At 37.7% G+C, this 10,813-nt stretch overlaps 1 protein-coding gene across 1 annotated transcript in view; it reads right to left on the bottom strand.

Moving 5' to 3' along the window:
• Positions 1-2,000: 2,000 nt before the first annotated feature.
• The window catches only part of LRPPRC (leucine rich pentatricopeptide repeat containing), a 92,413-nt gene continuing 83,600 nt past the window's right edge, over positions 2,001-10,813 (bottom strand). The window contains exons 35-38 of the mRNA XM_037405353.1: positions 9,609-9,680; positions 8,038-8,122; positions 3,817-3,959; positions 2,001-2,507 (exon numbers count right to left, since the gene is read on the bottom strand). Of these exons, the coding sequence (XP_037261250.1) occupies positions 2,451-2,507; positions 3,817-3,959; positions 8,038-8,122; positions 9,609-9,680 (357 nt within the window). The 3' untranslated portion in view covers positions 2,001-2,450. The remainder of the gene's footprint in view (positions 2,508-3,816; positions 3,960-8,037; positions 8,123-9,608; positions 9,681-10,813) is intronic.

Here is a 10,813-nt window from a genome sequence, read left to right as displayed (position 1 = left end):
GATCATTCCTTAATTGCACATGAAACATTACTGGAACAGAAAACAAGAAATATTATCACACAAAGGCAGCCTTCGCCCACCCTTTGAATGATCTCTGCCACCAGACTCCACCAACCTGGGCTATTGCAAGGGGATCCCAAACGATCAGCATGTACCTCCGCCCACTCCCCTGCCACTGCTGCCACAAAACCCTGGCACTGTTTGGTCTCATGCTCCTGTTGTGCCTCACTGATGTTTCATCAGCTCAGCGGCCGGCTCAACGGACCGTAACTTTTCATGAGGTCACTCAAAATGCAATTTCAGGGCTGTATACAATTTAGTTTACATTCTTCAGTTACAGGCTATCAAATTTATTTTCCACTTCCATGACTGCAACTATTCAGTTATAGGGCATTATTCTGAGTTCAAGTCAAACCAGTTAGAAGAAAAAACTTATAGATGCTAACCAGTACTAATCCTGCGTGGTCAGCCCTCACACACGGGCACCAGCAACACACAGCCACGCATCTGTGGCTACGCTGTTGTGTGCTGCGTTTCTGCCTCGGAAGGCAGCAGCCATCAAACAACCTGCCAGTCCCACAGCACAGCAACCACTAATGCAGCACCTGACAATCAATTGCACCCAAGATTGCTCCTCCTTGTCAAGAAGGTAACGAAGACCTACAGATCTGCTGTTACCTTCCTCCTCTCTGATGACCTGGAGTTTGCTTCAAGTACTACTCTTCTTTATCCGATGTGCTAGCTTAGCTCAAAAAGCATACAAGCCCACGGCTGCCAGTTATGCTCCGCTGATGTGGCTCCGCTGGCTGGAACACAGCTACCGCTGTGAAACAGAGATTCACAAGATGACCTCTAAAAAAAAGAGCTGTGGTGCTAGAGAAAGGGTTGCCAACTAGGTGACAGAGTCTTCAATTATGCTGCTATTACACTGAAACACATGTAATGTAGCTGTAGCTTTAGAAAAAAGAAACATCTCCATTTGTGAAATGAAATAAACCGACTACTGCCTAGGCTTGCTTTCAGATAGGGCACACAACCATTAGGCTATGAATGAAATTTCAGATGTTAATGCCTCATCTTGACAACCCAGGAACAAAGGGTGCCAAGAGGGTTAGAGCCAAGTAGGTGTGGTATGTTGTGAAGTAACGAAGGCCATTGTAAACCCACACCAACAGAGCAGACACAGCTAGGATACATCCAGTTTGTTTGGAAAACGGAATTTACCACTCCCCTCAGCCCCCGATTAGTTATGCCTCATTTTTAAAGTACAGCAGGATTTCTCTGTGTATTTGTAAATATATTAGTTAATGAATTGGAAATTTTACTCTAAAAAATTAGGTCCCACTTCGACACATTCAGATTACTGTACAAGTCTTCCAAAATTTTGCCAAAACCTTGTGTGCACACATGAATTTAATTACCACAGTGCTGTCTATACAGGAAAAACTAAGAAAGGTAAGGTTAACTAGCTAAAAAAGTGAAGATTAATAAATTAAACACACAGAAACAAACTTTCATTTCATTAAAACCTGTTTAACTGCATAGACACTTATTCCACCTGTTATATCAATATGTACTTATGTGAGTTTCCATTATTACTCACAGAGATAATGGAGATATTTATTCTCTATCTGTTCTTTTATCTTCGTAATTTAAAAGTATCTTATTTTCATGATCCCAAAATTCTGGACCGTAAAATGTCACAGAGTAGCTTAACTACCACATTTATACAAATAAAGCATGCCCACCCGTCTCCCACCCAGTAAAACCTGCTACCCCTGCAAATAATGGGCACTGCTTTGTTTAAAAGGCATGTTTTCATGGGTATGCAGTCCTCGTATCCATAAGATTAAATGAACTATATGAAGTTATAAAAATGAATTAAAGATGCTATAAAACTACAACACGCAACCCAGTGTAAAAGGTAGAACTATTTTGTCTTTACCTGTAATATCAAACACCCTGATGAGATACTTAACAGAAGAGAAGTACATTCAGGAGAAATCTAAAAAAGGTGTGTTTATTCTCTGTGTACATACAGATGAACCCTGAAGATGGTGTTCTTTACCCTTCTACTTTCACCCCGAAGTGCACTGTCCAGGCAAAGAACAACAAAGGATAAGACAGTTTGCTTACTGTTATGGTTACATACCCCTCTAGCAACTTTCTTGATATACATATATTTGGTTATTCAACAGGAGCCAAAACACAGTTCAGGTTAAAACAGATCATGTATCAGAACAGAAATAATCTAGAAAGCTGCATCTTGGTATTTCATTAGCAATTTTAACAGTGTTTCTATTTGTTTCTATCAATTACAGCTATGGAGAGTGCTGTTTAAACACAGATTTATATTGAAAATTACACAGAATAACATGCTTTTTAAATTTTTTATTGAATGTAATATTTAAACAATTTCATAAACAACTAAAGCATAAAAGACTATGTATTCATGATGCTTCCAATCTTGCTTTCCTCGTTTTCTCCACATAGAACTTGAATGTCTCCTATAAACAAGAGTGGAATAAACAAGTTCAGCATTGTTTCAACTGCAAAGTTACTAATTCTGAACCAAGTCTTATGTCCTGACAAAAGCAAAATGTATTCTCTGTCAAGCAAAACTAGATCTGTATTGAAGTCTGTATAATTAAGAGAAATGCCAGAGAGAAAGAATAAAAGGAAAAGGAAAACCTTGCCAAAAACGCATAATGAAGCTTCTATTACAAAATGCAATAATATAATCAATTTCATTTTAAAAATGAAAATACTTCTTAACTGCAATCTGCAATTGTGTCAAAAAAATTGAGACACTTTTAAAGATCAAACTGCATTAAAGAAGCTGAACAAGGAAATCAGAAAGTGAGTAATTTCAGTGACTTCGAAATAACACTTATTTTCACTAGCTACCAAGAAACAGACGTTTTAGGTTTTAAATTTACACAATTCAAATAAAAATTCACATTATAAATTATGTCAGGGTTGTGGAAAAAACTCCACAGCTGTTAAAAGGCTAAGCCAAGTAGTTTATGGCAAATTTTCTCCAGTTCTTTACAAAATGAGAAAAGAAAATCACACTTATGAAGCAATATGGAGAAACAGCATGTAATCAGGTCTTTACAGAGCTATAGAAAACCACTTATTTCTAAACATAAAAAGTGGCTAGAAAATCACAATAAAAAGTTTGCTTGAAGGGGGAAAATATAGTAAGTCTTCAAAGTCTGCTTTGCTAACATGGCACTAGTAGACCATTAGTTAAAGTAATGATGTGAAAGAAGTGTTTACAGTCTTGACAGGTTTAGTCTCACACCATTTGTCACCCTCAAATAAGATCTATTTGCACAGTTGCATATAGCTATTGGCAAGGCAGGTAGAAGCAAAGCTGCAATAGAAAAATAATTCCCCCAGTTCTAAAATCCCATCCTGCTAAAGCAGCAACTTGTACTAGATACAAAACAGGTAATTAATGAAAATTAAAACCTATTAATTGTTAATGAAATACACATTTCTATAAGCCTTTTAAAGTTCAATTCCTTAGATGAATGCCCCAAGGACATTGAATAAAGGTATACCTGTAGATGAGTGCCTGATAAGGATCAGGTAGTTTAAATATTGTAAGCCCCAAGAAGTTTTATTTCCTCAAGTTGAACCCAACGCAAAATTACCACAGCTCCTACAACACTCAGTACTTCACACATTACCTCCTTTGAGGAGTCTCTGCAGAGATCTAATCCCTATGTAATTATTCATGCAATTTGTTTTATTAACACTAAACATACACAGTTCTGCAGATCTGTTTCTTAATTAGGAAATACTCACAGGGGGTTCAGTGAAAGGGACAGGCTCTCCTACTTTCTTCAGAAAAGTTGCTAAAGACTTCAGAGATAGCTCGTTCAGCTGTATATTCTTCTCTTTTGTTTTCTCATACACAGCTTTCACAGAAGCAACATCCTCATCCAATTCTGAGGAAAAAAATATAAAACAAAAAAAAAACCCCCCAATGATTAAGTATTTCTTCTTTTCATCTGTTTCCATGATGTCACACATTCCTTCTATCTGCCAGAATATATGCTAAATATTTTCATATACAATATTCCAAACACTTTGGATACTCTTCATATCCTACTGACAATTCACATAAGACAACAGAACATACAGCCATTCTAGCTCTCCTTATATGAGGCTAAATAGTAAATTCCTTCAAGCCTGTGTTGGAACCAGAAAGGAGTAGGAGCCGCACAACACCTGGGTCACCACAACCCCACACAACATCTGCAGGCTGGGGCAGGGGGCTGGGAACTGCCCAGCGGGGAAGGGCCTGGGGGGCTGGTTGATGGGCGGCTGAACATGAGCCAGCCGTGTGCCCAGGTGGCCAAGGCGGCCAACAGCTCCTGGCTTGTGTTAGAAACAGCGTGGCCAGCAGGGCCAGGGCCGTGACCGTCCCCATGCTCGGCCCTGGTGAGGCCGCACCTCGCACCCTGGGCTGGGTTTGGGCCCCTCACTGCAGGGGGGACGCTGAGGGGCTGGAGCGTGTCCAGAGCCGGGCAGGGGCTGGGGACGGGGCTGGAGAACAAGTCCTGTGAGGAGCAGCTGAGGGAACTGGGGGTGTTCAGCCTGGAGACAAGGAAATTCAAGGGAGAGATTATCGCTCTCTGCAGCTCCCTGAAAGGAGGCTGCAAATGGGTGGCTGTCATTCTCTTCTCCCAAGAAACAAGTTGTGCCAGGGGAGGTTTCGGTTGGTTATTAGGAAAGATATCTTCACTGAAGGGGTTGTCAAGCACTGGAACAGGCTGCCCAGGGAGGTGGTTGAGTCACCATGCCTGGAGGTATGTAGAAAACATGCAGATGTGGTACTTAGGGACACAGTTTAGTGGTGGACTTGGCAGTGCTGGACTTGGTAGTGCTGGGTTAATGGTTGGACTCCATGATTTTAAAGGTCTTTCCCAATCTAATTGATTCTATGACTCTAACACACCACTCCAGGATGAGGCAGAGAGCCATATGCCTCTTTCTGAAGCAAATGATAAAAAACAAAAAGAAAAGCTAAAATGAAAGCCATTCAACTTCAGCATGTGAGAACTCTAGAACAGAATTTAATTCCCTTAAGTAAGGGCAGAGTGTTGTTATGATTCCAGGTGCTGGCTACCTCTAAACTATAACCTAAAGAAGCAAAGGAAAAAAAAGGTCAGTGCTCATTTTAGAGCACAAAGAAAAACCCATTTCAACCTTTAGAGCAGGAGAAAATTTTTGCTAACCCACTGCTTAGGTAACCAATAACATTTTTCTGGATATTCCATAAATGCACCAACCCTGCAACAGGTCCCAACTAATCCATTCTTCATTTATTTGAAGCACTATGCACTTCTAGCTGTAGAAGAGCAGAGTATATTTCTCGCTTTAAAGTGGGAGAGGGAAGAAATCCCTCCTTCTACATTGACTCATGCTTAACCATAGACTTTGCTGCTGCTCAGACATTTGCTTGAGAAGCATCACAGTGAAGTTACCCCCAACAGTTTCACTGTTGTCCTCAGTGTCCTAGATGCAGCACAACAGTTCCTAGCACCTTGTGAACAAGCAAGCCATAATTTCCAGTTAAACTAATTTTGTTGCCCGTGAAAAAGCAAACATCTGCAGTACGGGAGCTGCCTCAGGTCTTGTTCACATTTAGAAACACCACCTTCACAACCATAGGGCTACAAAAAAAAAAAATTCTTAAAGAAAAAAACTTTATGCAGAAATGGGTAACTTGTGTCCCTTTCTCATGAGAAAAAGCTTCCCACTCACATCTGGCAAGTGGCTAAGCTACTTTTTGAATGTGGGAGGTTACTGCAGAAACTGCTTGAAGCGATGGTTTAATGAAAGCCTACTAGAAATCGTTAATTTTCTATTTCTTTAAAATAGATGCGATGTATGGAAAACAACAACAACAAAAAAAGAGCTAATACTTAGACTGCATTTAATGGATGATGCAAATGTGATTTTATGTATTTCCTTTTTCTAGAAGATATACAGTGACGGATTATGCATCTCACCAGATGAAGGAAATCTAGCCTTTGCAGTGGCTCATACCTCAGGACAAGGAAAGGAATAAATGTCCCTTTACTTGTCCAGTTGCGGGTGTCTGATATATGATCAGACTTCTTTCAGATGTGATGTATATTCTACTACATCTTTGCTAATTAACACAAATAATTATAATTTGTCCATTTATTTTGATAACTACCAACAGAAACCAGCTGTAGTAATAGTACTCTGCTATCCTTCAGTACCCTTTCTAACCAATTAAAAATAAAAATGGACCTGACAGGAGAATCATTTGTTCTCTAAAAAATGAATATGAAAACTCTAAAAAATACTATGAAGTTGGATTTGGCCTAAAATGAGAAATCAAGTTTTAAAGCTTACTAACTGTAAAATAAAAAAAAATAAAAATTGGGACAACACCGTCTCTCCCTAAAACAGAAATATGCAATAGAAAATGCAAAGATGCCCTCGTACAACTCATCCAGCTCAGCCCTGGTAAAGCAGATCAAGTTAACTGATGCACACTCTTCTACCCGATACAGGAGTGGAATCAATGTCTCATACAGGTGAGACCTGGGAATAGCTTTTAGAAGTCTTCACGCTGGTACTGAGTGTCTCCTCTAGAACGTGCTACAAGCCAGATATGTCTCTGCCTAAAGAAACTACAGCAACCATCTGTTCAGTTCACATACAGTGTGGCTTCACGTGACCAATACACTGTAATCACTGTTTTAGGTATAATAGAACAAGTGACTGATTCTCTGCAATCTCTTTATGAAATTATACTATAATGAGCTGGAACGGATATTGAAAAAATTAATTAGTTCACTTACGGAATATTTACTGAGGTAAAAGCAGTAAAGGGCTAATGATAGTGTAAAGGAACAAGTACAGTGGTGGTGACAAAAGGGCATTTTTTTTGTTTTTAAAAACATGCTGGAAATGTTATCTTGCTGTGAATGAAACTATGAGGTTAAACAATTTTGGTAGTGATTGCTGTTTTGAATGTTACTGTGCAAGTAAATTTTGTAAGTCGCATACTACAACTTGATTCAAATACAGGGAAGTTTGTACTCCCTTAACACCATACCTTGGATTTGGGTTTGAAGTCGTTTACTTAATTGTTCCTGTTTATCTCCTCTGTGATAGACTGGAGCACAAGGGCTTTGTCATTATATTTTTTTGCTTGTAATACACAAGTGTGAAGAGTATTTACTTCCTGTAATATAACTAAAGGACCATATCAGAGTACACAAGGAAAGGACACCACAGCACAGAGGTGCAAACTTCCAGCTGAGTGTTGCCACAGGAGCTGTATGTCCTGATTTTTCAAAATTGTCTGCTGCAAACACACACATTTAAAAAAGCAACCTGATTTTTTAGAGCTCTTCCTCTCTGACTTCAACTATAAAAAGAACTGATTAACCCTTCAACTACTCAGGTAAGTCCAAATGAAGGCATCTGGAATATTAACTTCGGCTAAATTGAAAAGGGTATAAAGAATCTACACTAGTAACAGTAAGATCCTTGCACATTACTGACAAAACTAATCACTTATGATTTTGAAACACACACATAAAAAGAACCAATATACTTACTACATGTTTCAGGAGGAAAAAAACTGGACTCATTTTAAAAGCAATTCATTTCTACAGTAATGAATGCCATTCATTTCTAGAGTTCCATGGGTTAGGGTGGATTCTTTTTTATTCCACGAAGCCCCAACCTAGCCACTATTGTAGCAGTATCCTTAATGTAAATACAGCTCCTTTTGTAACGGATTCAAGGCTTGGGTCAGTTGGTTTGCTTTTCGAACCCAATAGCTAGGATAGTACACAGATCCAACAGAATTAAACAACAAAAACCCCAGACAAACTCCCCACCTCTTTGTGGCTCAAACTGTAAAGCAAGTTACACAGAGTAGATCCTGTTCCCCCTGTTTCTAAGGGTTTCCATGACCTTTCTGAATGTCTCAAGAGTTCTTACTAAGAAACTATTCCAAGGAGAATCAATTACCATAACATCTCATGAGGTAATGGTAGGCAATTTCTGCATTCAGTTGCTCAGGAATCAGTTCTAGAAGTGTCTCGATCTTCTTTGCCTATGAAATTTAATGTGCAGACAAAAAGAGCATTAACCTCAGATCTTAAACCACAAAATAAAACTGCGGAAATTAGAATAAGTACTTCAGATTTAAGAGAAATGAACTGTACTGATAGCAAGAAACAGACTGCAACTGAAGGTAGACATAACTTCCTTCCCAAAATTTAATATGCAGATACAAAACAGTCAAAGAAATCAGACACAAAATAAAAACAAACAAAATACAGGACTAAAAAACATACTGAAGAAGCATAAATATTAGTTTTTCTCTTTTTTTTTTTTTGAAGGAAGCAATTAATATGTTAATAAGAATATGTCAGGATTTCAACCATTTTACCAAAAAAAAAAAAAAAAAAAAAAAAAAAAAAAGCAAACCACTCGGCAGCCTTCACTGACACTGCTTAAAAGAAGCTGGATCACTAATGTGCTTAGATTTGGAACCTCCCTCCCCCAACCTCTGAATCCAGTTTCAAAAACTCTCAGGTCTTGAATTAAATAAAGTTTATAGAAATTAACAGCATCTTTATCATGTTCTATTAACTTCTATGTGCTATTAAAATTTCAGCTTGAAAAGGTGGAAAAATTCAAGTTTTTAAATTTCTTCTAAAGACACCAAAATATGGTGTTTATCACCATATTTATCAGCATCTCTTCAACATAAGAACTTCTAATCTATGAGTATTTACTGGCAATTTCCACAAAACATAAATGCATTATCCCTCATTTGAAAAAGTATTTACTCTAGTTTGTGTATTACCTGTCTCCTGATGCTGCTCCTCTATGAAAAAAGGAATCAGTGTGGATATGCATATGTGTGTTTTGATTTTTTTGTTGGGTTTGTTCTGTGTTCGGTTTGGGGCGGGGGGGGGGGGGGGGGGGTTGAGTGTGTATTGGGTTTTTTTGTTGCCTTTTTTTTTTTTTTTTTTTTTTTTTTTTTACTTTGAGGAGGGATGGACAGGAGCAGAGCAGGCATATGAATGAGAGCATTTCCAATTACAGGGAATGAGCACAAAGCCAGGAATCTAAGCAGATGCTCAAGCCAGATATATGCCCAAACCATTGTAACAACTAATATGAAATGTGTCTTTTAATGTAAACATAGAGGCATTTTATCAATATAGAGAGGCTGAGGTTTTAAACTTGGATTTGTATGCATACAAAGTAGCCAACAAAATAAGTACTTTCAGGTTACAATACTGAACTGGATAGTGCAGTAAGATGTTTAAAGCACAATGTCGGTAGGATATGAAGTATAAAAGGCAGGAAATTACTGAAACAATAGAAAAATATTAACTACACCCTCCTTTCCATCATGCTCCGTAAACTGTTCCTTTAAATGTAACCAGCTCTGCAAATTAACCTTCCCTCTCCCCAAGAAAGCTGATCAAGCTGTCAACCACGAAGTTCAAGATCCAAAACACTTAAAGGTTGATGAAATTGCATTTTGTTACAAATACAATGACGTACATGAAGAAATACTGTACCTGTCCAGGTTTAGATGCTGATCTAGCCATAAAACTCACAAAAGTTCTCTTCTCAATTAATGCACCATACCTCTAAAGAAAAAGAATAATTAATGTAGCAGTCATCAGTATGTTAGTGATAAACAAAATTACTAAGGTGAAAATTTCCAACTACAGATGTTTAAAATAATATACAAATATTACCTATATAGAAGGTAAATAACTGACCATTAGTTTGAAACACAAACAAAAAAACCCAAACAACAAACCAACCACTGAACATAGGAAGCAAGTTCATTTCACACGCCATTTTGGTAAACATTGTTTTTAAAATGGTAGGTATAAAGTTTGTTTAAAACAAAAGGGGAAAGAATTAAACTAATACTTCCACATACCACAAAAATGAGGTTTAGGACTGCAAAGAATGAAAAAGAGAAACACTATTCCTCTCCAATTATACTGCCAAGCATTCACAAGTGAGCTAGGGATCATAAGGTTAATTATACATTTAATAAGGTGTCAGGGAGATAACTGCTCGTTTCTTTATAAAAATTAAAATGTACAAAGCAAGTTCTCTTTAAAGTATAATTACCTACACTTATGCATACAAAGGACTGATTTCAATCTCTCTATTTTATAAAAGGCTTTCATTGCAACAGACAGTGTTTGAGAGAGAGAGAGAAGTTGAACTTTTCTAAGTTTGAGACAGACCAGATAAAAATCAAAAATCTATCTTACTTTAGAAACAAGGGCAAAATAAAATGAACAAGACAATATTTTAGGGTATGTTCCTCAAAGGTGTCAGTCTTAAAATTCTTACAAAGCACACTGCTTTTTACCAGCTCTAAGATATTTAATCAGTACCAGAATGCACAGGAAGAAGAGAATATTGTGCACATAAAAATAGAGATACCATGGATTTACTACATTCAATAACAAGAAATTTTGGGTTATGACACTATGAATTTATTGTATGTGTAATATGGTTTGACAAGCTCTTTAAGGTCCAGGTGAAAAGGTGTGAGGCCTCATTCCATCAGTCAAACGGAGACAAAAAATGTACCCATAGTGTTTGGACAAAGAAACTGCTTTACAGTGATAAACAGAGGCAAAATATTCATGGGAGAAACTTGCAACATTTTATTACTGATTCTAGTCATTCTCACCTACTGTCAGTAGGTGCTCTGAGAGGAAAGACACCATCTAGTTGGAGACATGTTTTCTAC

The sequence above is a fragment of the Falco rusticolus genome, chromosome 12, assembly GCF_015220075.1.
Source record: "Falco rusticolus isolate bFalRus1 chromosome 12, bFalRus1.pri, whole genome shotgun sequence".
In the NCBI taxonomy this organism is placed as follows: domain Eukaryota; kingdom Metazoa; phylum Chordata; class Aves; order Falconiformes; family Falconidae; genus Falco; species Falco rusticolus.
Note: the sequence above shows the minus strand (reverse complement) of the source record. Positions and strands in the feature narration are given on the sequence as shown.